Below are 27,773 nucleotides of genomic sequence, written 5' to 3'. Positions count from 1 at the left end.
AGAATTGGATGACATAGCCTCAAGGTCTTAGAGAAGAGTTTGCTGAACCCACCTGCCCTTGAGCTTCCCAATTATCAAATTCCATTTTTCCTTGTTGTATATGAAAAGGAAGGGAATGCCCTTGGGGTACTCACCCCAAAACATGGATTCACCATTGACCCATAGGGTATTATAGCCAACAGCTGGACCCTGTGGCACGAGGATAACCCCCTTGCCTTGCTGTGATCCTTCTAAACCTCACATCCACCCCTTTTGGAATTCATAAACTCTCAACCTTTGAGCTAGTCACAGTATACCCAATGAACTTGGCTCCTACTTCTTTAACCTACAACTGATAAAAGGAGAGATACTCCAATATTGCAAAGGCCTAATTGCTTCTATTAAAAATAACCATGTTTTGGTGGATCAGTCTTTTCACAGTGCACCCTTGGGGGACAAAGACCTTAAGCATCACAACTTGCAACCTGGAGATTTCATCTATCACAAAAGATACATCCAGAAGAACTCTCTTCAACCTTGCTGGAAAGTACTCTATCAAGTACTCCAAACAATCCTTGTGCTTCCAGACTCGAAGGAATAGACCCCTGGATTCATGAGACACACCTAAAGAAAGCATCGAACCTTAACTGAAACTGCACATCATCTGGTGACCTGAAAGTAAAGATTTTCCAGAATTGAAGCAGATGACATCTGATAAGACAGCTTTCCCAAGATATCTGGACCAGGCCTGTTGGAAGTTTGTCACCAAGCCTTTGATGATGGCATAATGCCTCAGGAGATCTCTGATGTCTATGATTTTGATAACAGGACTTTAGATAAAAAGTGCCTGAGAGTCCTCCTTCCTCCTCCTTGTTACTCAAATGTGACCTTAATAGGCTTCCAATCTGTGCACTTTCCCTCTGATGTGAGACACTATACCCAGGAATGGTCCTTCTTGACATTGAGGGACAAAAAGCCATTGAAACTAAAACCCCTGACTCTTGATAGCAGTGCTTTCAGAGAAAAATCCTGATCAAAAGGGGAAAATGTAAAAAATTAATAAACAGAAACCTCAATTAAATAGAGTTGGGAGACCAGAAGGGGGAACTCTCACACCCTCTGGTGATAGAACCTAACAGGAAGAAGAAAGACTCCTTTCCTGGCAGGGACTCAGCCAATGAAAAGCTATGAGCTCTTTGTTTTATTTATGGTCTGTATGTTTTCACACTGGACTGAAGCCTTTCCTTGAAGACAGACGGCCTCTTCTGTGGCTAAAGTCTCTTTAGAAAAGGTTATCCCTACCTGGGGAACTCCTCTAGAACTGTGAGGAACCCATCTTACTGGCCAGGTGCTTTGAAAAGTCCTTTTCCTCTCTATAAAAGTGTTCTCCTTCCTTTGCCATGCCGGGACTTGCATGTGGTTTGGCATGGTTGCAGACCCCAAATTGCAATTCTCTGCTAATCCTGAATAAACCCATCTTTGCTGGAGAAATATTTGGCAGTGTTTTTGTTTCAGGTCAACAGTAGTCTGTGTGCTAGCATGTGCACTGCTAATGGGTTTGTCATTGTTTCTATGCTTTTTCAGTGGGCAGAGTAAGGAAATCCTTTTTATTTTATGAAGATAATATATCATGAGTTCATAATGATATTTCCAATTCAAGTTTAAGAGTATAGGGCTATTTCTTAACCTCTGATTTCTATTTCAATCTCTTTTCTCTCACACTAAAAATCTTAATTCTTAAACAATATTAACTTAATTATGTACTAGTTTATTACCAACAATATGATTACAGAATTAGTTTATTTTTTGCAGTTCTTTTTGCCTTATGATATATCCCACTAGGGACATATGGTCAAATTACTGTATTTTAAATCACTTGAAATAACTCTTCTCTGTGTGGTTAAGCCACTAACTCTAAATACCCACTAAAAAGCCACTAAATAAATATACATTTATTTAAGTGTATTTGGTTTTTTGCTTTAAATTCTAAAATAGCTCTTTAAATTTCAATTTAATTTAGTTTTATAGTTTTGCATAACAATCACATGGTTTCACAATCAAATCCACTCACTCAGAGACGTCTGGCACACATTCTTATCCTTTTCAACCTGTTCTCTCATCTCATAGGTAGTCTAATATTTGGCTTATCCTTCCATTTTTTAAAAATATAAACAGATACATCTCTTTATATATAAGCTAGCATACTTGACACCCTACTCTGTACCTGGCTTTTTTCCAATAATATATCCTAGTGATCACTCCATAGCAATATACAGAGATAACCCTCTTTCCTTTGTACAGCTGCAGAATACTCTGAAGGGGAGCACCCCAAAATATGCCACTTTGGCATATTGATTGGTTTGAATTAAAGGTACTTGAGAAACAAGTACCTTTATTATATGGGATTTAGAGAATTTGGAGAAAATAAGCTTTCCAGGGAATTTTGAGACACGAATCTTAAGGTTTTAAGTTCTGTTAGCCATTGCCATTCTTTTCACTAGAATGTCCCTTGATAGGTTAATTTTACCTATAGCATTTAGCATAGTACCTGGCATACAGTAGGTGCTTATTTAAAGCCTATTTAAGAGCTGAATGAATCCCTGCCTTTTCCCTATGTTGTGATTTAATACCATCACTAATTTAAGATCTGTTAGATGGAACCAGAAAATGGAATATACTGGCTTCACTTTCTTGGGACACACATTAAGGAGCAAGTGTTTACTAAATTGTTTGTCCTTTTTCACTGTTTATGTTCAATTTTTGAATTTCATTATCTTCATCCATTGTTTATCCTTTCCTCAATATTGAGCTTCAGTTCTCATCAGAATTCACTTTTTCTTAACCAGGGCTAGCTCTCAAAAATTATATACATTGAGTGTTTCATAAAGAACTATTTCATTGAAAGCAACAAAAATCTCTTCTCTCCAAGATTTAACAGCAGAGAATGTTTGCTAAATGTTTTAAAAAATATGCTCATTTTAGAAAATATCTCCAAACTTTCCATTCCTAAAATAAAAAATCTAGTTGGTTATCATTCTCTCTATACAATTTCATATTTTGCTCTTTTCACTTAATAAGTATTTTCCCGTGACATAAAAAATTTTGAAAGAATATTCAAAGTGAGTTAAAATACCTCAGAGGACCCTGTGTACAAATTCAGAGCACCAGAAAGAGTATTTGTGTCTCTCCCCCTTACGTATACAGTGATTGAAAGTGTCAGCTGCCTCAAGGGTATGATGTGAAAATTTTGTTTAAAAATAGAAATTGCAGGGGGTGTGGGTTCCATCCTTGGTCAGGGAGCTAAGATCCCACATGCCTCGTGGCTAAAAAACCAAAACATAAAACAGAAGCAATATTGTAATAAGTTCAATAAAGACTTTAAAAATGGTCCACATCAAAAAAAAAAAAAAAAAAGATAATTCACCTTGAAAATAGTCTGACAAAGTTTGGTGCTAACTAAATAAATCCTGACATATTTTTTACGGAAGAGACAGACCAGTACTGGTGGTTCTAGAGCTGAAAAGTATGAAGCGTGCCCATAAGGTTCCTCAACCTCTGTGCCTGAGTGCTCGACTGTGTTGGGACTTATATTTATGAAGTATTCGGGAATTTATTCAAAGATTCAGAGAACAGAAAGTGATGAAAATAGAACCCAAAATGAAAATGACACTTTTCAAGTAGACCGTTGTTATGCCTTTTGGAGGGATGGGAAAATACGGAGGGATTTCCCTGACTTTTTGTGGGGCAGAACAAGAATATCTGATTGGTGAGAACATAAGTACCAAAATGACCTTCGGTCACCCTTACGTTTGGCCAGTAACTCTAGGGATATAAACAGGTGGGCCACAAATCCAAGCGCTGATGAACGACCTACACCAGCAGAATTTCCTTCTTCCTTCTGGATCAGAGAGCGTATCCTTCCCAAAGTTGGACCCCCAACTCTATAAGACAAGCTACTTTCTTCACAGTTTTCTGGGTATCAGCGTGACAGTCTCATCCCTGCCTTCACTGGGAGGAAAAGGAATGCAACCTCCACCGGCCTCAGCCGTACGTTGAAGCACTCGGGAATCTCCCGGATGTGAAGCAAGCGCCTCAGAAATACGCCAACTGCCAGGGACTGCAATAGGCAAAAGGGGAGAGAACGCTTAAAGAGGTAGGTGAGAAGGCATTTTATTCCTCTAATTTTTTTTTTTTTTTTGCGGTACGCGGGCCTCTCACTGTTCTGGCCTTCTCCCGTTGCAGAGCACAGGCCCCAGACGCGCAGGCTCAGCGGCCATGGCTCACGCGCCCAGCTTCTTCGCGGCATGTGGGATCTTCGCGGACCGGGGCACGAACCTGTGTCCCCTAGCATTGGCCGGCGGACTCTCAACCACTGCGCCACCAGGGAAGCCCTGTTTTCAACTCTGACTCGCAGCTGTCGCATACGGAAATTCTATAGCCACTCCAGTTTGAGGACCCCACCCAAGACTCTAGAGACAAGCGGCGCACGGCCAGCTCTCTACCCCAGGCCTAACGGACCACTCTGGGAGGAGCCTAATGGGTCCCGCCACTGCGGCCTAGAATGCCAACAAGTAGGGTAGGAGAGGCTGGAGATGGGGGCGGGACGGCGCGTCTGCCTGACCGCTGATTGGCTGAGGGCACTCGTTGCCTGGCGCCATTTGTTGTTGGAGGGGCGCGCCTGACGCAGCCTGCGTCCTGCACGTGCAGCCGTTTACGCGGCGTCAGCGCCTGCGAGAACTCTGGGAGAGCAAGCAGCGGAGAGGTGAGTGGCCTAGCGGCTTTTTCCATCCCGTACGCGCCTCGTCCCGACCCTCTGGGCTTCCCAGTAGTTGGACTTTGGGCCGACTGAAGGACGGACGAGGTGGGCGGGGGTTTGAAGCCGTCCTTTGGCGTCATTCTGCTTTCTGCCGGAGGGTCCAAAAGCACCGTGGGTGCCCAAAGTCTGAGGTTGAGGCCTGCAGAGGAGGTGAAGGAGCCTTTTTGACCAGCCCCTGCTTGTCTTTTTCTCTGAGTAGGGATGGTTGTAGTAACACTGTGTATAAATCCTCCTTGGCGAAGCCAGTCCTTTGTTGGAGGTATTCGGCCCACCTAACCACTGCTTCCTTCCCTGCCAAACTTCGAGGCCTTGATCCCCGCCCCCCCTCCAAGAAACTAAGTAAAAAACCTCAAGCTAAACGGCTTACCTAGTTTTGAAGGGAGGCATGTGAAGGGAGAAACCTTGAGTAGTATCTGAAAAATGTCCCCTCCCCTTAATATACAATAAGACGTTTGAGGACCCTTCGATGGAGACGATAAATTCTTAACAACAGATTTTGGGAGAAAGCCTAAACATCAGTGGGGACATGGTGATTAGGTAAGTGGTTCAACTGATTTTTAAAGAGAAAAAGGATGGACATAAATGCTGTCTCTAGGGAAGAAACAAAACTTAATTGCTTGTTTTTTTTTGTTTTTTTTTTTTTGCGGTACGCGGGCCTCTCACTGTTGTGGCCTCTCCCGTTGTGGAGCACAGGCTCAGCGGCCATGGCTCACGGGCGCAACCGCTTAGCGGCATGTGGGATCTTCCCGGACCGGGGCACGAACCGGTGTACCCTGCATCGGCAGGCGGACTCTCAACCACCGCACCACCAGGGAAGCCCTAATTGCTTGTTTTGCAAAAACTTTTTGGGAGGATCAACACTTAGTTGAGTAGTTTGGAGGGGTATATGTGAAATGATGAGGGTTTATGCTTTTAAAGATATGATTCTGATCTCTCTGATTCTAATTGAGGCTAAATGTGCATGTTTGTATTTTTATGAAAATAGAACTGGAAGCCACCATGGGAGATGAAGATTGGGAAGCAGAAATAATCAAACCTCGTATGTCTTCCTATGTTCCTGTATTTGAGAAGGTAATAAAATTCAAAGTTTGCAGTTATTAAATGCTGCAGATTTTATCGAAGTTGAAAATCACTGTGGTGAGAAAGTTCTAAATTACAGTTTGTTGTGCTTATCTCGGTGTGATTGTTATTAACTATCTCATGGCGAATGATGAAGAGGCACGCTAAGCCTCAAATAGAATAAAATAGTCTGAGGTAATTTGATAATTAAAAACTAAAATGTATATAATAATATTAACAATTTAATTTAAATCTCAATGATTTAGGACTTGTGGGTGAAAGCAAGCTTATGCTAATGTGGTTGAATGTTTCTGAGATACAGTCATATAGAAAACTGAAAAAATTTAATTTGATTTTGGTTGATGTTTTGAATTCTGAAAATTGGTTTCCTACAAGCAGGGCTCTCAAGATAAAAACATTAGGCTGATTCAGATGGTAACATCAGTTTGATCTTCAAATGTACAAATCAGCAGATCTTTTTTCTCAATGGTGTTTGAAGAGTTACATTGGAATTCAGAAGAAGGGGTTATGGAGTGGGTTTTGGATTTCAGTTTTCACTTGAAAATTGACTTAATAAGGTGAACAGACTCTACTTTAGAAGATAGTGTATTTTAACGGGTTGCTTTTACATAAGTGTTACATACTTGAAAATGTCTCCAAAAGTTGATTTTTTTCCTTTTAGAATTTCCAGTTGGTGTTTATGTTAGTCAATTCTGACACTTTCTATTTCAAAGTGATGTCTTAGTGGAAATTCTTAATTTACCCCAAATCATAAGATAAGTAATTCTTTGTCTCAATTGGATTTGATCTGTATGTATATAAAGTTTATGTTAAAATATCTAAAATGTTAATCTGAATTTATCGTGTTTCTTGTTTTGGGACTTACTTTAGAAGTAACATCTTTTGTATGTTATCTTTTTACAGTCTTCCCATCATAAAAATATTGGAACACCATTGGGAAAAGAGGAGAAAAATCACCTAACAGTCTTGCTCACTAGCACAAATGCTCTGTTTTTAGTAAATTTTCTTCTATTTTTCCCAAACATGTTTTTATATAGATTGTAATGATAGTACATAATAATAATTTTTGATTTCAGCTTTTTCACTCTTCAGCATTAACTATTCCATATTACTAATTTCCTAAAAATAATTTCTAATGGTTATATAATATTTCATGGACTAGAGCTACCATAACATAAATAATTTTCTGTTGGTGCGAATTTAAGATGTTGTTATCTTTCCACTGTAATATTGTCATGAATATCTACAGTTTATTCTTTGTTTTAATTTGGGAGTATTTTTTTTCTAAAATGGAATTACTTGGTCAAAGAATATTTTATGGTTCTTTCTTTCCCTGGTTCTCAACAGATTTGTTCTAATACAAAGTTTAACTCACAAATACAGATGTTCTTCCACTTGGACTTGTCTAATTTTTATTTTTTCTTACTCTGAGATTTTGTCTTCACTAAATACTCTTCAAACAGTATACTTACTGCACTGTAGCATGTTGTGCATGGTTATTGCAAAGGGTGTCTGAAATTGAGGATGGTCAACTGTCAGGCTTCTAGATTTACCTTTTGGAAATCTTTGTGCTATTCAGTAACATACTTTGTTTCTTGATATTGGTCATACTGAGTTGAATATTAATTTATGTTAACATTTCTACCTTATGATTCTTAGTATCTATTTGTGTGGGGCCAGTTTGTAGTAAACTTTTTGCACTTGTCTGCAAACTTAACACCTGGTACTGGTTGTGCAATTAGTTATTTGGCCTACTTGACTTGAAGGAACATGGTGCAATCAGTGGCTCTGTTTGCCTGCCTTGGTTGAATAAGAAATGTAGAAACTTAAGGATAAATATATGACGTTTTTATGTAGGAAAAATGAGGTCTTTTCTTCAGCCTATTTTCTTTTTTTTTTTTTTTTTTTTTTTTTTTTTGGCGGTACGCGAGCCTCTCACTGTTGTGGCCTTTCCCGTTGTGGAGCACAGGCTCCGGACGCGCAGGCTCGGCGGCCATGGCTCAGGGATCCGTGTCCCCTGCGTCGGCAGGCGGACTCTCAACCACTGCGCCACCAGGGAAGCCCGCAGCCTATTTTCTTTTAAAGGCACCATTTTGATTGGTTGTTCTAATTGAATTTCCATTTCAAGAGACAGCTGGGCTTCCCTTTTGTTCAATTTATATTGGCTCTGAGACCATCTTAGATTGGTAACAATATCTGTGATCAGCCTTTTCTTTCTTTTATTAATTTTTAAAAATTGGAGTATAGTTGATTTACAATGTTGTGTTAGTTTCTGCTGTATAGCAAAGTGAGTCAGTTATACATATACACGTATATCCACTCTTTTTTAGATTCTATTCCCATATAGGTCATTACAGAGTATTGAGTAGAGTTTCCTATGCTATACACTAGGTCCTTATTATGTGATCAGCCTCTTCTGAATGCTTCTCAGGATCCTTACTTGGAGATTTAATATTGATACATGCTTATATAATTTTGAACTAACAGGCTACTATTCTGGTAGTTCTCAGAACTTCCCAATTCTAGTTTTTGAAGTGAGTGTACCACCTGAAGATAGAATAATAAAAGATGTGGGGTTGAGAGAAATTTGATAATGTTAACAGTTACAGCAGTCCAGAAAACCCAGTGGTTAGGCATTTGCACGTTGCATGCAAACTTGTTGGGATGAGTGGTGGAATGGATGAGTATGATGACTGTAACAGGATGCTGGGTTTGCTTGCTAGTTGTAATGTTTCTTGTTAGATGACCCTGGGAGTAAGTCTACACAGTGATCACTTCTGTCTGATCTTTTTGCCTTTTTTGTGGCATATTTCAAAGGCAGATACTCTTGTGATTAAAGTGGAAACAGCTTGAGATAATTAGTCCATCCACAATTATTTTATTAAGTAGTAAAAGCAAAGTTTGTAATAATTGTTTAGATAAGAAAGTAAAGTTCATGGCTTCTTTGTTCATGTTCATACTGCAGTTCTGAAGTAGCAGGGGAAAATGTGGTGGTTGGACATCGTTGGGTTGGCAGACCTAAGGAAGTTGATGTGCCGGAGCCTGAGGAAGATTTCCAGCAATTTCTGCTTCTAGTCATCAGTGAGATGTGGGAAGATACTGTGTCTCTTACTCAAGAGCACAGAAAATCATATATGTGGAATAGGAGCAAGTTGTGGGAGATACATAATATGTTCATCCAAATAAAAACCCAGGAAAGTGCTCTCACTCATCTCCCAAATCTAAATGACGGCATCAAGGGCAGAGTGACAAAAAAGTATGGGAAGGCTGAGAAGAAGGCTAAAGAGATTGCAATGATGGTAGAAATGTTGGTCGAGTTAGTCCAGGGGATAGAGAAAAGTGAATCCTCTTGAAGGAGGATTGGCAGTTTATGACCAAAGGATTCCAATGAACTGATGGAGATTGGCTGATGCCCACGAGAACCTAACACCAGAGAGAGAGTCTTTCGTTTTCTCCCTTTTTTCTCTGTATATACTCTGTCCTCACAGTAGGTTTGTGGTGTAGTCTGCAGTTGATAACGTCGACGTGAGTTTTGATTGCTAAATGTTTTTGTTTGGGGAAATAACTTTTATTTGGAAAATGCTGTCACATGCAGAAATTAGGGCTTAGGTTGTAAGCATTTGCAACAGACACATTTGTTCCTGGGCTTTGGTTATTGTTTCTATTTTGAGGTGATTTGCTCTTTCTTATGTGACATGATAGGTCATCTGGAACCTTAGGTCTGTGTGTGATACATGACACTCAGAGTTGGAGTTCTCTAGCTCTGGAGGTGCTGAAGGAGCTGCATTAATTCTAGAAGATGACTCCATGCAGCAATTGCTGGAGAAACTGAAGAAGGGACCAGACTTCAACTGGGAATGTGAATGGGGCTGATCTGGCTGGGACTGATGAATCAGAAGAAGGGATGGAGGATGGTATTGTCTGTATTTGGGGGCTTTAATTTCTGTTTTAGATCATAGGAGGAGAGATGTATTTTGTTCAAAATTTAAATTTTACATGGCATGCTATCTGATGCAACCTATCTGGTCAGTTTATTTGGACAATGTAACTCGGCTTTATTTGACATGGAACCTAGAATAGGAGATGAGATCTTGGTATTGTGTACAAGTTGATTTAGTACTCTGATGCATTTCAGGGTATTCTGGGCATAAAATGGAGGATATTTGCAAAGGTCCTTAAAGGGCTGGGGAAGAAACACATGGAACTGTCTGCATAGGTCACTGAATGGACAGGGAAGAGGCATCTTCAAGGTTCATAAGCTGTCCAGCTATAAGTTCGCTTGAGTAGCAGACCTGACAAGTAATTGAGATCAAAATTCTACCATGTTTTAAAAAAAAACAACTTAACATGTTAATGGAAGTATTCATTTGTTTGGAAAGACAAAAGATCTAAAAAAAAAAAGTAAGATATTCCAGAATAGAAAATAATAAGAGTACGTATAAGGTAAAAAGAAATGTGTTCATCAAAATGCAAATAGATTATTTGTAGCTACCTGTGAGAATCCTTATGTTTAAAACATTTTGAAATTTCTCAGTTGGTTCATTTGAATGGATAAAGAGGTTATAAATATTTTATAGCTAAGTGTTCTAAAAATAAGGTAATGTTAAGACCTGAGACTCATTCAGCACATTTTTATTATTATTATTATTTTTTGGCTGTGTTGGGTCATTGTTGCTTTGCTGGCTTTCTCTAGTTGCAGTGAGCAGGGGCTACTCTTCGTTGTGGTGCGGTGGCTTCTCTTGTTGCGAAGCACAGGCTCTAGGCGCACAGGCTTCAGTAGTTGTGGAGCGCAGGCTCAGTAGTGTGGCACACAGGCTTAGTTGCTCCGTGGCATGTGGGATCTTCCCGGACCAGGGATCGAACCCATGTCCCCTTCATTGGCAGGCAGATTCTTAACCACTGCACTGCCAGGAAAGTCCCAGCACATTTTTATTTCAGCCATACTTGGTGCTGGAGAGAGTGGTGAACGTGATAGATAAGGGGCTCACTGTCATGGATGTTCTGTTTTACTGGGGGACACAGAATAAGCACATTGAAAATCAAATATAGAGTGAAAAATATTATGAAAAAAATCAGGAAACTCTGTGTGTGTGTGTGTGTGTGTGTGTGTGTGTGTGTGAGAGAGAGAGAGAGAGAGAGAGAGAGAGAGAGAGAGAAAGGGAGAGAAAGAGAGGGAGAGAGAGAGAGAGAGAGATATTGGGATGGGGTAGATTTAGATTACTTGGAGAGGAAAAGCTTCCCTGAGACTATGACTCATGAGCTGGAGACCTGAAGGAGTCCCAGTAGGACATGATGTGTAAAGATCCAGAGAAGGGAACAAACTTGGGGTATCAGGGCAACAGGAGGAAGTACAATGTATTAGTTTCCTATGGCTGCTGTAACAAATTACCACAACCTAGGTGGCTTACAGTAACAGAAAAATTTCTCTTACAGTTCTGGAGGCCAGAAGTTAGAAATCATGGTGTCAGCAGTGCTGTCTTCCTTCTGTAGACTCTAGGAGATAATCCATGCCTCTTCTAGCTTCTGGTGGTTATGGGCAGTCCTTGGCTTGTGGCTGCCTCTTTTTCTGCTGTCTTCACAGGCCTTCTCTGTGTTTGTCTTAATACCCTTTGCCTCTCATAAGGACACTTGTGATGACATTTAGAGCCCACTGTGATAATCTGGGGTAATCTCCTCATTTCAGAATTCTTTTTTTTTTTTTAAATTTTTGGCTGCGTTGGGTCTTCGTTGCTGCGTGTGGGCTTTCTGTAGTTGCAGCGAGCGGGGGCTACTCTTCAGTTGCAGTGTGCGGGCTTCTCATTGCAGTGGCTTCTCTTGTTGCAGAGTACGGGCTCTAGGGCACGTGGGCTCAGTAGTTGTGGCACACGGGCTTAGTTGTTCCACGGCATGTGGGATCTTCCCGGACCAGGGCACGAACCCGTGTCCCCTGCATTGGCAGGCAGATTCTTAACCACTGCACTTCCAGGAAAGTCCCAGAATTCTTAATTATATCTGCTCGATCTCTTTTTTCCAAATAAGATAACATTTACACCTTTCAGGAATTAGGACAATATCATTGAGTGGCCATTATTCAATCTGCTATAGCTAGTATGGCTGAAGCACAGTGAGATAAGACAAGATTGGTAGAAAATGAAATCCGAGAAGGAAAGAGAAAAGGAGAGGGAGAGGACCCTGGAGATAGTGGTGGACATAGAGCTGATAGGACTGGATGGGCTGGATATGGGGAATGAAAGAGAGAGTGATGCCAGGTTTTTAAATTTAAGCAACTAGATGGATGATGGTGCTCTTTACTGAAATGGGAAATATGTGGAAGATGAACAAATTTGGGAGGGGAAAAAAATCAAGAATTCTGAATTTGCTGTGTTCATTTTGAGATACCTAAGAAAACATGTAAGTAGGAATGCCAGTCAGTAGATAATATGAATTTGTTGCTTAGGAGAGGGATCAGAGCTATAGATACAAATTTGGGAATTACCTATATATTAATGGGGTTTAAAGCTGTGAGATTGGGTAAAGTTAGATAGAGTAAAATAGACTGAGGGCTGTGCCATGAACTGTGGGGCACTCCAACTTTAAAGGAACGTTAGAGGAGGAGCTGGCAAAGGAGATTGAGGAGGGAGTGGCCAGTGGGGCAAGAGGAAAACCAGGGGAGTGTGTGTTCCTTAAGCCAGAGAAGAATGTTGGAAAGAGGAAGGAGAGTCTGTTGTTTCAAATGCTGCTGAGAGTTCTGGTAGGATGAAGCATAAAAGTAGTAATTTTATTACATAATATCCTTATTATAAGCTTTTTCAGAGCAGAGGTGAGGATGGAGGCTAGACTAGAGTGGCTTGAAGGAAAAATGGAATATGAGAAAGTGGAGGCAGCAACTGTAGACAAGATGTTTTGCCTACAAAGGAGCAGAGAAGTGATGCAATAGCTGGAAGGAAATATGAAGTTAATTCATTTTTAAGGTAATGAAAAAGGTTAAGGATTTTTTATGATGAAAGGTGAATTCTGTTGAAAAAATTTTTTTTAAAAAATTTGCCTTGGAATGTATTTGGGACATTAAATTCCACAGTCTGAAGATTGTCTAATAATAGTAATTTTTCGATTCTTTGGTGCCAGAGTGTTTCATTACTTTTTTATCAGTTATATAATGCTGAAAGCATTATAACAGTTATAAAACCAGCCCTTTTTGGGGCTCTATTCATCCAGTAATACTTTGGCCACTAGAAAAGAGAAAGAAGTCTTCAGGGTTTCAGTTTAAACAGGGAAAACTGGATTACTTTTCTTGTTTTAATGTCTATGGTAATCATAAATTGGAACTTTTTACTGTAGCCCAAGCCATTTCCAGGATTCTATTGTCTATTTTTAATAAGTTGGAAAAATAACTGGATGACTTTTGAGCTTTATAAAGGTAGTTTTTAAAGTCATTTAGTGTCTTTTGTGAAAGAAATTTTAGATAAAAGTATTACCTGAAGAGACCTACCTTGGTACGCTCCCTCCAGCTTTGGGTTTATTTAAAGGAATTTATTTGAAAAAATATTGTGATTCTTCTAATGCAATCAGTTAATTAAAGTATCATCTGTAAATTTTAGGTCACTTTTCGTTTTTAAATGATTGAATTCTGATTTTGATGTGCAAGAATTTCAGAGCTCTGTTCAAAAGTTTTGCCTTAAGTAGAGGAAGCTTGTTTGAGAGGAAATAAAGATTTAATGATGATAAGGACATCCTAGGAGTTGGAAGTGAGAAAAATGTTACTCATGTTGTCATTAACCCAGGAATACCCTGAGAAATGTTGGGAAGGTTCCAAAATTAACTTGACATTTAGCTATGAATTTTCTGAGTCCACCAGTCGTTACACCATTGCAAGCATAACGCATATGTATTAATAGCGAATAAATTTTGAGACTGAAGTAGGGAAAATGGGACAGTCAGTATTTGGGAGCATTGAAGGCAATCTTGAACTATTTCTGTGACAAATTTGATTGAAATTAACCATGAATATTCTGACCTGTAGCTGGCGTCCACCATTTCATTGGATTTTTAGTGCACCTGCGAGATAACATCTGTAGATACACTGTTTTTAGTGCATAAGTGAGGTTTTCTTTACTTTAGAATTAATTCTTTTTTTAATAATGTGAGTACATTAGTTTCACTTCATATAAAAACAATTGAAGTTTAAAAATAAATTTCTGTAGTGCTTTACTGTAGAAATTGTTATCTGCCACTCTCCTTCTGTGCTCTACTTTATTCTGTACAGATTTGATGAGTATACTGTAAAATACTGAACTCTGTAACCTATATTGTGTATTGGCAGGTATTGATTTACTCATGTATTACTTTGGTTATTGTAGTTATATAATAATAGTATTTGATTATACTTTTCAAGTAGGGTGGCTAAAGTTTTATTTGAAGTTGGGTGTCAGCAAACTCCATACAGGGCCAGGTAGTAAACATTTTAAACTTTGAAGGCCTTATGGTCTCTGTTGCGACTTTGCTATTGTAATGCAAAAGCAGCCATCGACATACCTAGATGAATTGAGCGTGGCTGTGTTCCAGTAAAACTTTATTTACAAAAACTGGTAGCCCACCAGATTTCTCTTGTGGCTGTAGTTTGCTGACCAGTGTTTTAAGTGATATATTAATACGCTATACGTACAATGTTAAAGTGGAGGTGTTTTAGAGTAATTAATAAAGGAACATGCAGTGACTCAGAAAATCTTACATTCTGTAATTGTTTTGTTCTGAACAAAACCCAGTTGTTAAAATTTTGTAGTATTTGTGAGATAGATTACACATTTTTATTATTCAAAGTAGAAAACTAGTCTTTTTTTTTTCTTACAGGATAGGTATTCTTCTGGAGCAAATGGAGACACTTTTAACAGGACTCTGGCTTCATTGTCAGGTATGTGTTAAGGCAAAAATGTAAAACCGTTTTTAGGTTAAGGGCTTCATCCAGTGGATGAGGAGCTGACTAGTAGATGTCTTGTAGAGGATGTTTTCTAAATTTTCTAGTGAGAATTCATTCTGACTTGAATATTTTGGGTTGGGGGCCACTTACAGCTAAAGGAGAGAGGAGAGAGTGTAGTGCTGTAGAGTGTATCCTTTGATTTAGTAGGTTTGCTGTAAAACCTTTGCCCGACCTGGAAGTTGCATGTTTGGCTTTCAGGCTGCTTAGGGAATTGTCAGGGTTCCTGATATAAGGCAGTAGGAGATTGGACTCTGTAAGGTGTTGAAGCAGGTTGCAGTGGTGGTGACCTGTCAGGATAACTGTTTAAACCAAACTCATATCTAGATAATATGAGTTTCTTTGGGATCTGAAAACAAATTTAGGGGAGGTCCTAGGCAAATAAGAGAAACAAATCAAGATAAGGGAGCTGTTGTTTTCTCCTACCATTTATTTCCATCTGGTTCGCCTACATATTTTATAAAGTTGATGGGAAGATGGGTGGAAGTGGTAGGTCCTGGGCTAGGAAGTTAAACTTATGGCAGTAGTGTTTCATTTTGTTGAAGTCCAAAGCAGGCTGAAATGCTATTTCTACTATTTTTCTTCAGTTTTTCTTATTGTGGTAAAATACACGTAACACAAAATTAACTGTATTAACCATTTTTAAGTGTACAGTTCAGTGACATTAAGGACATTCATATTGCTGTGCAGCCATCACCACCATCTACCTCTGGAATTTTTTCATCTTCCCAAACTGAAACTTCGTGCCCATTAAACAATAACTCGCCAGTACTTCGTCTCTTCAGCTCTTGGCAATCATTGTTTACTTTCTATGAATTTGAGTTACTGTGAATTTACTGTGAGTCTCTATGAATTTGAGTAACTACTACTTTTAAGTCTTACTCTGATGCAAGAGAGGGCCTGGTGACACCAGGTAGTTTCATTTCTCTCATCAAAAATTAGTGGATGAAGTAAAACATTTTATAGTCTAGGAAGCTACTGGCTCACTGAAGCCTGTCCCAAAGTGAAAAAACCTGTGGAGAGGTAGTTTCTAAAATGTGAAGGGGAGTTCGAGAATCAGAGTTCATTGGGTTAAAGCAAATTTAATTCCCATGTTCACCTTAATTTCAGAGTAATTCTCTCTCTCTCTCTTTTCTTAGAGTAATTCTCTTGATAGAAGGAAGTTGAGTTTAGAAGAAATGCTTTTGCTATTACCAAGATGCATTTGTCTTTTGTAAACATTTAAATGCAGCGGTTTAATATAGAATATTCAGATTCTCAGAAGTTTATGAAATTTATGCCTGCTGAAACCCCAGCAGAAGGCTAACCACATGCATGTGTGTGTACTTGAAGTATGCAAAAAAGAAAATTGGGTAAAAGTAATCTATACTTCTTAACACATCTATATGCATAGATCATTGCGTAATCAGGAGAAACCTTGTTCTGTGAGGTGTCAAAGATAATTTTTGTAAGGGAATGAAAGTTTGGGTCTATAGTATATTAAGGTATAACGTGACTTTGTAGTGAAATCATCAGTAAACTAGATTGAAATAGCCACCAACTAAAACCCTGGACTTTTCTTAGCATTAGATCTTGAATGTTCAGGCTAATGATATAAAATCAAATAATGAAAAATATAGATTGCCTGCTCACCTTCTGGATAACAAATACTTTGGTAGCTCTTTTTTAAGTAAAATATTTTTTTCATGAAAATAGATTTCCTTATTACAGAAATACATACTAGGCCAATGAATGCTATACTAAGTTAATACCTACATACTCTTATTGCAAAAAAAAATAGTGGAAAAACTTAAATATAGTTGTGAAAAGAAAGAAAATGAAGTGAAATCTTGGCTCCCAGGTTTAACCATGAGTGTCTGTTGACAGTCTTTCAACTCTGATTGTTTAGATTTCTGCATGAATCAACCAACTATGGATGAAAAATACTTGGAAAAAAATTCCAGAAAGTTCCCCAAAGCAAAACTTGAATTTGCCCTCCACTGGCAACTATTTATATAGCATTTACATTGTATTTGGTATTATATGTAATCTAGAGATCATTTAAAGTATGTGGAGGATGTTAGGTTATATGCAAAGATGACACCATTTTATATGAGGGACCTGTGCGCCTGGGGATTTTGGTATCCTTGGGGGTAGGGGGTGGGTGGAGGGGATTAGGTGGTGGATCCTGGATCCAACCCTCCTCCGATACCAATATTTAGCTCCCCCCCTTTCCCCTGTATACTCCACTCACACTTCTTCCCTTCGCACTCTCCTAATAGTTACCACACTTTTTGCATAAAAACCTATACTCAGTTTTTATATCATGGCTGTGTATATATCATTCATACGTGAACCATGTAATATATTATGGTTGCATTTCCTTTATTATTCAATCTTCTGTTTTGTTTTTTACTAGAGTTAATCATTACCTTGTTTACTTGATCTGTGTTTCTATTGCTAATTTACTTCAAAACCCTCTGCCAGAAGCACAGCTATTTATTCATATCTATTTATGTTCATAGTTTTTAACACATCTTTCTAAGCATGGATATGCATCAGACTATATTCATGGTTAGGTTCTATGACGTATACAGTGATCTATCAGTTTCATTTTTTCTTGATTCCTCTATCCTCTCCAGGATAGACTTGCCTCTCTAGCCTCTCATCCCAAGAATTACCCTTCACCTCTTTCATGTGTCACCTTTCTTTTCCCTGAATCCCATGTTTTTTCTATCTTGATTCCCCTGCCTCCCCACTTCAGTGGAGCCCATTTTCCTGCAGCTTCTTGGGAAAGGAAGCATGGGAAAGAAATTTGAGAGATTGCAAATATCTTTACTTTCATAATTGATTCATAAAAACAGAAGATTGATTCCCACTTTGAGTAACATTTTAGGTTGGAAATAATTTTCCCCCAAAACTTTATAATTGCTTCATTGTACGTGAAATACTAGTGATGCTGCTTAGTTTGATATGAGTTCTGGTCCTTTGTATATGACTTTTTCTAAACTCTTCTAAAGCTTTTAGGATCTTACTTTGTCTTCTGTATTCTGAAAATTTTATGATTGTGTAACTTGATGTGGAACTTTTTATTTATTATACACTTAGTCTATATAGACACTTAGTGAGTGGGCCTTTTAAATCTGAAATTCATACCCTTTACTTATTTTCTTATTTTTTTCTCTGAGGATTATTATAATTTCATTTGAATGTTATTTCTGTTCCCTGTGCTGGTTCTTAGACTTCTTTTCCCTGTGTTTGTTTTGTTTCATGTAGGTGACTTTCTTCAGAAGTCTGGTGATCCTTGCCTGCCTTTTTGTATTTAAGAGTGGAACATTAAAAACTCACCCCTGTGCCTGGACACAGCTTCTTGACTGATGGGTTCTACTCTTAAGTGATTGGGCCAGGGCTAGGCTGTTTTGTTGGGGAGAGCAGTTTTCTTAGAGAGGAATCATGTTGTGCTTTTCTAGAGGATTTAAGTTTTTTAAGCTCTCATTTCTTGTTTCATCCTTCCCTCCTCTCTCTTTCCTTGTTGTATTGAACAGATCCTGTGCTGCCTTTGCTGATTTCTTTTTTACCCATTTTTGAATGATTTGAATTCTTCCTAGACTAGCTATTAGAAGTGTCAGGGAATTCTTACTCCTCTACTTCCCTGAAGCAGCCATTCTTCTTGTGTGTGTGTTTTAAAAGATATGTTGTTACGTGTGCCTATTTTTTTGTGTGCTTGTAATTTTAACTTAGAAAAATGTTACTGTGCTGAAGATCTCATAATTTTTTCTTACCCCCCACCACTACGTTTATGACATATTCCTAATTGATAATTGATTGCATTATTTCTAACTACTGTATGGTATTTCATATACTTTATCACCAAGTTTTATATCCTCCCTATCCCCATGATGGACACTGTAATTACCTCTTATTCCCCTCCAGCACCACAAGGATGAACATTCTTTTACATGTCCCTTTATGGGTCTAAGTGAGAATTCTTTGGGTAATGGACTCAGGAGAGGAATTACAGGGTCATGGGGTGTATAAATACTTAATTTGATTAAATATTTAATAATTGCTTTCCAGAATAGCTATGTCAGTCTATACTCCCATAAGTAGGACCTGAGGGCTCTTATATTCCATTGACATTACTATTCAGTCTTGTGCTTTTAGCCAGCCTATTGGGTATATAGTAAAATCTCTGTTTTAAATTCGCTTATCTGATTATTTATTAGCTTAACTGTCTCTTCATATGCATGCATGTTATCTTTTTGGGTTTCCACTTCTGTAAGTTGCGTATCATATATTTAGTCCATTTTTCTATTGGGTTTGCTTTCTTCCTCTTGTTGATTGGCAGGTATTCTTTGTATGTTCAAGATTTTACACTTTTTTCTGATTTAGACGTTGTGAATATCTTCTTCCATTTATTATCTGTCAACTTTGTCCATGATATTCCTTGCTGATCAAAAATTTTAATTCAAAGCCATTAATTTTTTTTTGCTTTCTGATTTGCTTTTGCACTTTTAGTTAAGATGCTTTTCCCTACCTCTGTGTCAAAAAAGTAACCACCTAAGTTATCTTTAGAGTTTTACCTTTCATGTTTAAATTTTATTCATCCGAATCTGTACTTTAAAAAAAAAATTCATGATGGCCATATTTATTTGGGTGCCAAATCAGGACATAGTATATGTAGTATGAGTGTACATACAGGGCTCACAAAAAATAATCTTTGACGTTAGGGTTTTTCTCGTCAACTTGGGCCATGGGTCTTCAGTGATAGTGGAGGTTTTTTTTTTAAATCTTGGTAACATAAATGTAACATAAAATTTACTGTCTTAATCATTTTTTAAGGTAAAAAATGATTAAAAATTACTTTTTAGAGCAATTTTAGGGTCACAGCAAAATTAAAGGGAAGGTATAGAGTCCCCATAAACCCCCTGTCCTGACGCATGCTCTGCTTCCCCAACTACCAACCTCCCCCACCAGAGTAGTACATTTGTTACAATTGATGAATCTACGTTGGCACATCATTATTACCCAAAGTCCATAGTTTACATTATGGTTCACTCATTGTGTTGTATATTCTGTGGGTTTGCACAAATGTGTAATGACATGTATCCACCATTATAGTATCATACAGAATATTTTCACTGCTCTAAAAATCCTCCATGCTCCACCCATTCATCCCTGCCCTCTCCTTCAACTCCTAGCAACCACTGATCTTTTTATTGTCTCCATAGTTCTACCTTTTCCAGAAGGTCGTATAGCTGGAATCATACAGTATGTGGCCTTTTCAGATTGGCTCCTTTCAGTTAGTAATATGCATTTAAGCTTCCTCCATGTCTTTTCATGGCTTGATAGGTATTATTTTTTTTTCTTTTTTCTTTTTTTAGTACTGAATAACATTCCATTGTCTGAATGTACCACGGGTTTTTTGTTTTTTTTTTAAACATTCACCTACTGATGGACATCTTTGTTGCTTCCAAGTTTTGGCAGTTATGAATAAAACTGTTAGAAACATCCATGTGCAGGTTTCTTTGTGGACATAAGTTTTCAACTCCTTTGGATAAATACCAGGGAGCATAGTTGCTGGATGGTATGGTTAAGAGTATGTTTATTTTTGTAAGAAACAACCAGACTGTCTTCCAAATTGTGTCTGTAACATTTTGCATTCCCACCAGCAATAAATGAGAGTTTTTGTTGCTCCACATACTCCTCAGCATTTGTTGTTGTCAGTGTTATTGATTTTGGCCATTCTAATAGGTATATAGTGGCATCTTATTGTTTTAATTTGCATTTCTCTGATGTCCTGTCATGTGGAGCATCTTTCCATATGCTTATTTGCCCTATATTCTTCTTTGATGAGGTGACTGTTAAGGTCTTTGACCCATTTTTTAATTGGGTTTTCTTATTGTTGAATTTTAAGAGTTGTTTATTTTGGATAACAGTCTTTTATCAGATATGTCTTTTGCAAATATCTTCTCCCAGTGTGTGGCTTGTCTTTTCATTTACTTGACATTATCTTTCACAGAGAAGTTTTTAATTTTAGTGAAGTCCAGCTTATCAATTATTTCTTTAATGGATTATGCCCTTGGTGTTGTATCTAAAAAGCCATTGCCATTCTCAAGGTCATCTAGATTTTCTCCTGTTATATTCTAGGAGTTCTATAGTTTTGCATTTACATTTAGGTCTGTGATCCATTTTTAGTTAATTTTTGTGAAGGGTGTAAGGTCTGCTCTAGATTCTTTTTTTTTTTTTTTTTTTTTTTTGCGGTACGCGGGCCTCTCACTGTTGTGGCCTCTCCCGTTGCGGAGCACAGGCTCCGGACGCGCAGGCTCAGCGGCCATGGCTCACGGGCCCAGCCGCTCAACGGCATGTGGGATCTTCCTGAACCGGGGCACGAACCTGTGTCCCCTGCATCGGCAGGCGGACTCTCAACCACTGCGCCACCAGAGAAGCCCTAGATTCCTTTTTTCTTTTTTTTAATACCATGTGGATGTCCAGTTGTTCCAGCACCATTTGTTGAAAAGATTTTCTTTGCTCCATTTTATTGCCTTTGCTCTTTTGTCAAAGATCAGTTGACTATATTAATATGGGTCTATTTCTAGGCTCTCTGTTCTGTTCCATTGATCTATTTGTTATTTTGCTAATACCACACTGGCCTGGTTACTATAGCTTTATAGTAAGTCTTAAAGTTGGGTAGTGTCAGACCTCCAACTTTGTTCTCCTTCAATATTGTGGTGGCTATTCTGGGTCTTTTGTCTTTCCATATAAACTTTAAAATCAGTTGTTGATATCCACAAAATATATAACTTGCTGCAATTTTTTTTTTTTTTTTTTTTCTTGCTGCAATTTTGATTGATGTTGAACTTATAGATCAAGTTGGGAAGAACTGACATCTTGACAATATGGAGTCTTCCTATCCATGAATGTGGAATTATCTCTCAGTCTATTTAGTTTTTCTTTGATTTCATTAACCAGAGTTTTATAGTTTCCCACATATAGATCTACATATTTTGTTAGGTTTATACCCAACAGTTTCATTTTTTGGGGTGTTAATGTAAATGGTAATGTGTTTTTAATTTCAAATTCTACTTGTTCATTGCTGGTGTGTAGGAATGCAGTTAACTTTTGTGTAATAACCTTGTATCCTCCAACCTTGCTGAAATTGCACGTTAATTCCAGGAGGTTTTTTTGTCAGTTCTTTTGGGTTGTCTACATTGGTGATCATGTCATTTGTGAAAAAACAGTTTTATGTTGTATGTCTTCCTTCCCAATATGTATACTTTTTAGATAGAACTTCCAGTATGATGTTGAAAAGGAGTGATGAGAGGGCACATCCTTGCTTTATACCTGATATTAGTGGGAAAACTTTTGAGTTTCTCATTATTAAGTATGATGTTAGCTATAGGGTTTTTTTAGCTATACTTTATCAAGTTGAATAAGCTCTCTCATCTTAACAATTTTTAAGTGTACAGTTGAATCCATCCTTTTGAATATGCTGTGAAATAGAGATCATTTTATCTGCATATGGTAACCCAGTTTTCCCGGCACCATCTGTTAAGCATTCTGTCTCTTCCCTCATGATGTCTGTTGCAGATTCATCTCATGCAATTTTATTCTTTTTTTTTTTTTTTTTTGTCTTGAAGCACTGGACAAATCTACCGTTCATTGAATAGTAGTAGAAGTAACAAGCATTTAGGCTTTTCCTCATTTCAGTGGGAATGCACCACATTTTTTATAATTAAAGTGTAATGTTTGCTTTAGGCTTCTGTTAATTTTTTTTTCAGTCATGCCAAGGAAGTTTCTTTCCTTTCTGCTTGACTATTAGTTTTGTTCAGGAATGGCAGTTGAAAGTTAGCCAGTGCTTTTTTTTTTTTTTGGAATTACTGATTTCTGTTGTTTTTCTTCTTTAAATATGTTAGTGTAGGGAAATAAATGGATTTTCTATTTTATTTTTTAAATTAATTTATTTAGATTTTATTTATTTATTGGAGTATAGTTGCTTTACAATATTGTGTTAGTTTATATTGTACAGCAGAGTGAATCAGCGATATGTGTACATATATCCCCTCTTTCTTGGATTTTCTTCTCATTTAGGTCACCACAGAGCACTGAGTAGAGTTCCCTGTGCTACATAGTAGGTTCTCATTCGTTATCTATTTTATACATAGTATCAATAGTGTATATATGTCAATCCCCATCTCCCAATTCATCCCACCTCCCCCTTTCCCCCTTGGTATCTGTATGTTTGTTCTCTACATCTGTGTCTCTATTTCTGCTTTGTAAATAAGATCGTCTATACCAGTTTTCTCAGATTCCACATATATGTGTTAATATACGATATTTGTTTTTCTCTTTCTGACTTACTTCACTCTGTGTGACAGTCTCTAGGTCCATCCGTGTCTGTACAGATGACCCCATTTCATTCCTTTTTACGGCTGAGTAATATTCCATTATATATACATGTACCACATCTTCTTTATCCATTCCTCTGTTGATGGACATTTAGGTTGCTTCCATGTCCTGGCTGTTGCTGATAGTGCTGCAGTGAACATTAGGGTGCATGTGTCTTTTTGAATTATGGTTTTCTCTGGGTATATGCCCAGTGTTGGGATTGTTGGGTCATATGGTAGTTCTATTTTTAGTTTTTTAAGGCATCTCCATACTGTTCTCCATAGTGGTTATATCAATTGGATTTTTTTTTTTTAACTTGAACTAACTTTGTGTTCCTAGGATAAGTTTCTAGGATAAATTCATTCCTTGGATAAATAATTTTATTGCAGTATTGGATGAAATTAGGTGTTTTATTTAGCACTTTTTGAATTATATAAGATTGGCCTGGGGCTTCTCTGGTGGTGCAGTGGTTGAGAGTCTGCCTGCCGATGCAGGGCACGTGGGTTCGTGCCCCAGTCCGGGAAGATCCCACATGCCGCGGAGCGGCTAAGCCTGTGAGCCATGGCCGCTGAGCCTGCGCGTCCGGAGCCTGTGCTCCGCGATGGGAGAGGCCACAACAGTGAGAGGCCCGCGTACCGCAAAAAAAAAAGAAAAAAGATTGGCCTGTAGTTTTCTTTAAGTTGTTCTCATTTGATTCTGTTTTCAGGCTTTTCATTTAAAAGAAAAATAAGCTCTGGAACATGGAAATTACCTGCTTTTTATAAGTTTAGTAGAATTTGTCCACAGAAGTGTCTAGGCCAGGCCAGGTTCTTCTTGACTAAATAATTTTTTTTTATTGAAGCATAGTGTACACACAGATTCAGTATTTTTAATTGAGTAATATACATATCATAAATGTACAGGTCACTCCCTTGTAACCAGCACCCAGATCAAGAAACAATGCATTATAGGAGAACCCTAGAAGCCCTCCTGTGTCTCCCTTCAAGGTACAATCCCTCTGTCAGGAGTAACTACTATTCTGATTTCTAACAGAGACAGGAAATCTTGGGAAGAGTATACAGAAACTTTAGTTGATTGAAAGGTATGTTAGTCTGTTTCTTGAGCCTAAAACATTTCCTGTTGACTCTAAGGGCTTGCCATTTCTTATACACAAGTTACTTTCTTATGTATTTGAGTACCATTGCAACATTTGCTTTATATGTTGATTCACTATAGAGAATGAGTGAGTACTTTATTCCTTTTTCCATTTATGTCTTAGTGATATAGCTTGGGAACTACCCGTCTTAGACCAGTGCTGTTCATTAGGACTTTCTGCAAGGATGCAGATATTCTCTAGTTGTACTGCATTTGGCTGTTGAACTACAATTTATATTTGATTGTTGAGCACTTGAAACATGACTAACATGACTCGTGCAACCGAGTAACTGAATTTTTGATTCTATTTAATTTTAATTAATTTTGAAGTTAAATAGTCACATGTGGCTAGGCACTACTGTATTATACAGCATAGCTTTAAAATTTGAGCCAGCTAAGGCATGGCTATTCTCATCTTGTATATTTGGGGAGAGCCTGGCAAACATTAGAAACTAGTGTTTGGAAAATTGTTAATTTTTCTTGCTGTGTCCTTGCCTGGAATGTTCTTGTCCTTGTAATGTCCCCTTCCCTTTTCTCTTTACCAAAAGCAAAGCTACTTCTTACTGTGATGCTGAAATTGGTACTTCCTTCATGAAGAGTCCCTTGAATGTTGGAGCAGTTAGATTTTTGAATAGATCTTCTTAAGTTGGCTTTGAGCTTTCCGTCATCTGAGAGCATCTGAGCTTTACCTATTTACTACCACCTGGAACTCAGAAGCCTTTAGGTTGCTTGATGAAATGTTTAGCCTGATCAAGAGAGAAGGAAACTAGTATGAATTGTGATACCAGAATATAGCTAGAGGAGGAATGTACAGAGGAGGGATATGTGACTTAAATGTCTTTTAGCATTTTTTATTTTTGAAAGTTTTTTTTTACCCTAATATGTGGCAACTAGTGACAGTAAGAATTCAAAGAATAATTGTTACCTTGTGACTTTATTTTATTGATAGAACCTTTATTGAAGGACTTTTCATAAAAAGAAATACCTACTATATTAAAAATGTCACATTTGCAAATTATAAAGCTTCATAAATGTTTTGAACTACCACCCATTTTTAAGAACACTACTAATATTGTTATATTGTTTATGTATTATTTTCCTGTTCTGTTGTCCAGTCCACATCCTGCGTTGTTTCTTTCCCTTCCTTTTCAAAAAAAAGCTTTATCACATACGTATGTCTCCCCAAACACTATATTTAAGTTTGCTTCTTTAAGTTTTACAAAAATGGTGCTGTACCATAAATAGTTTTTGTTCCGCAATTTGGATTTTTCACTCAGTATTCTTTCTTTATTCTTTATCTGTGTTGCCAGTTCTTGTAGTTCATTTATAATTATAATCTGCTGTGTGAATCTATCATATATATAATACTATATAATATAGAACACAGTGTATGTAAAACTCTGTTGTGTGACTATATACCACATATTTTAATTCGTTTCTTGGTGCACATTTGAGTTGTTTCCTTTTTTATTGTTATGAACAAAGCTGCCATGAACATCTCTTTTTTTCCTTGTTTGCTAAGTATATGTTTTCAGTCGTGAATGGTGTTGAATTGTATTATTTACTTTAATCTGTGGGGATAATTAGTTTTTTCTTTTCTAATCTGTTAAGGTTGTTAATTACCTTTTTAGATGTTCTGATGTTAAAATACCCTTGCATATTGGAATAAACCCAACTTGGTCATAGTGTTTTATCTGTTCAGTTACTGTTGGGCTTGATTCGCTAATATGTGTTTTTGAGATTTTGTATCTACTTATGAGTAAGAGGGGTTTATAATTTTCTTCTGTCTTGTCATATCAAAATTACGATGGCCTTGTGGAATGAGTTGGGGTATAATTCCTCTTTCTATTTTCTGGTGGACTTGTATGACATTGGAATGATTTGTTCTTTGAGAGTTTGGTAGAATTCACCTGTGAAACTACATTTAGGTGTGATGCAGAGATTTAAGTACTGGTTCAGTTTCTTAGGACAATTTTGTTTGTATTTATTGCTTCTTGAGTCTGTTTTGATGAGTTAATTTTCTTGGAACTTTTCTGTTTAAGTTTTAAATTTAGTAGTATGAAGTCGTTCATGGTAATTTTTATTTTATTGTGGTAAAAAGCATATAACATGAGAGTTATTCTCTTAAACTTTTAAGTATACAGTATTACTGTTAACTACAAGCACAGTGTTCAGCAGAACTCTAGAAACTTTTTTATCTTACATAATTGAAACCTTATATCCATTTAACAGCACCTCTCGCTGTTTTTGAGGTTATTTCCTTTTTAAAAAAATTCCAAATACTGTTCAGTTATGTCTTTTCTTTCTTTCCCTTCCCCCTGCCTCCATCAGACTTCTAGTGATTTGTCACTCTGGCAAGTCTTTATTGGTTTCTTTAAAAAAAATTTTTTTTTAATTGAAGTATAGTTGACTTAAATGTTGTGTTAGTTTCTGGTATACAGCAAAGTGATTCAGTTATACATATATATACATACATATGTTCTTTTCAGATTCTTTTCCATTATAGTTTATTACAAGATCCTGAATATAGTTCCCTGTGTTATACACTAGGACCTTGTTGTCTATTTTATATATAGTAGTTTGTATCTGCTAATCCCAAACTCCTAATTTATCCCTCCCTCCCCTTTTCCCTTTGGTAACCATAAATTTGTTTTTATGTCTGTGAGTCTGTTTCTGTTTTTTAAATAAGTTCATTTGTATCATTTTTTTAAGATTTCACATATAAGGGATATCATATGATATTTGTCTTTCTTTTTCTGACTTCACTTAGTATGATAATCTCTGGGTCCATCCATGTTGCTGCAGATGGCATTATTTCAGTCTTTTTTATGACTGAGCAGTATTCCATTGTACATATATGCCACATCTTCTTTATCCATTCATCTGTTGATGGACATTTAGGTTGCTTCCAAGTCTTGGCTATTGTAAATAGTGCTGCTATGAACATTGGGGTGTATGTATCATTTTGAAGTAGAGTTTTCTCCAGATATATGCCCAGGAGTGAGATTGCTGGATCATATGGTAACTTTATTTTTAGTTTTTTAAGGAACCTCCATACTGTTTTCCAGAATGGCTGCACCAGTTTACATTCCCACCAGCAGTATAGGAGGGTTCCCTTTTCTCCACACCCTCTCCAGCATTTATTATTTGTAAACTTGTAAATGATGGCCATTCTGACCCATGTGAGGTGATGCCTCATTATAGTTTTGATTTGCATTTCTCAGATAATTAGCAATGTTGAGCATCTTTTCATGTGCCTATTGGCCATCTGTATGTCTTCTTTGGAGAAATGTCTGTTTAGGTCTTCTGCTCATTTTTTGATTGGGTTGTTTGTTATTGAGTTGTTTGTATGAGCTGTTTGAAAATTAATCCCTGGTCATTCACATCATCAGCAAATATTTTCTCCCAGTCCATAGGTTGTCTTTTCATTTTGTTTACGGTTTCCTT

The 27,773-nt window shown here is 37.4% G+C and overlaps 1 protein-coding gene across 1 annotated transcript in view; it reads left to right on the top strand.

The window, feature by feature from the left end:
* The first annotated feature begins 4,636 nt into the window (after positions 1-4,636).
* The window catches only part of DDX4 (DEAD-box helicase 4), a 68,504-nt gene continuing 45,367 nt past the window's right edge, over positions 4,637-27,773 (top strand). Inside the window, exons 1-3 of the mRNA XM_027101094.1 lie at positions 4,637-4,741; positions 5,781-5,866; positions 14,702-14,762. Coding sequence (XP_026956895.1) covers positions 5,795-5,866; positions 14,702-14,762 — 133 coding nt within the window. The 5' untranslated portion in view covers positions 4,637-4,741; positions 5,781-5,794. The remainder of the gene's footprint in view (positions 4,742-5,780; positions 5,867-14,701; positions 14,763-27,773) is intronic.

The sequence above is a fragment of the Aethalodelphis obliquidens genome, unplaced genomic scaffold (genome assembly GCF_003676395.1).
Source record: "Aethalodelphis obliquidens isolate GAN/ISIS:26980383/991018 unplaced genomic scaffold, ASM367639v1 scaffold4, whole genome shotgun sequence".
Classification (NCBI taxonomy): Eukaryota; Metazoa; Chordata; class Mammalia; order Artiodactyla; family Delphinidae; genus Aethalodelphis; species Aethalodelphis obliquidens.
The sequence above is the reverse complement of the archived record's forward strand: the minus strand, read 5'-3'. Positions and strand labels throughout refer to the sequence as shown.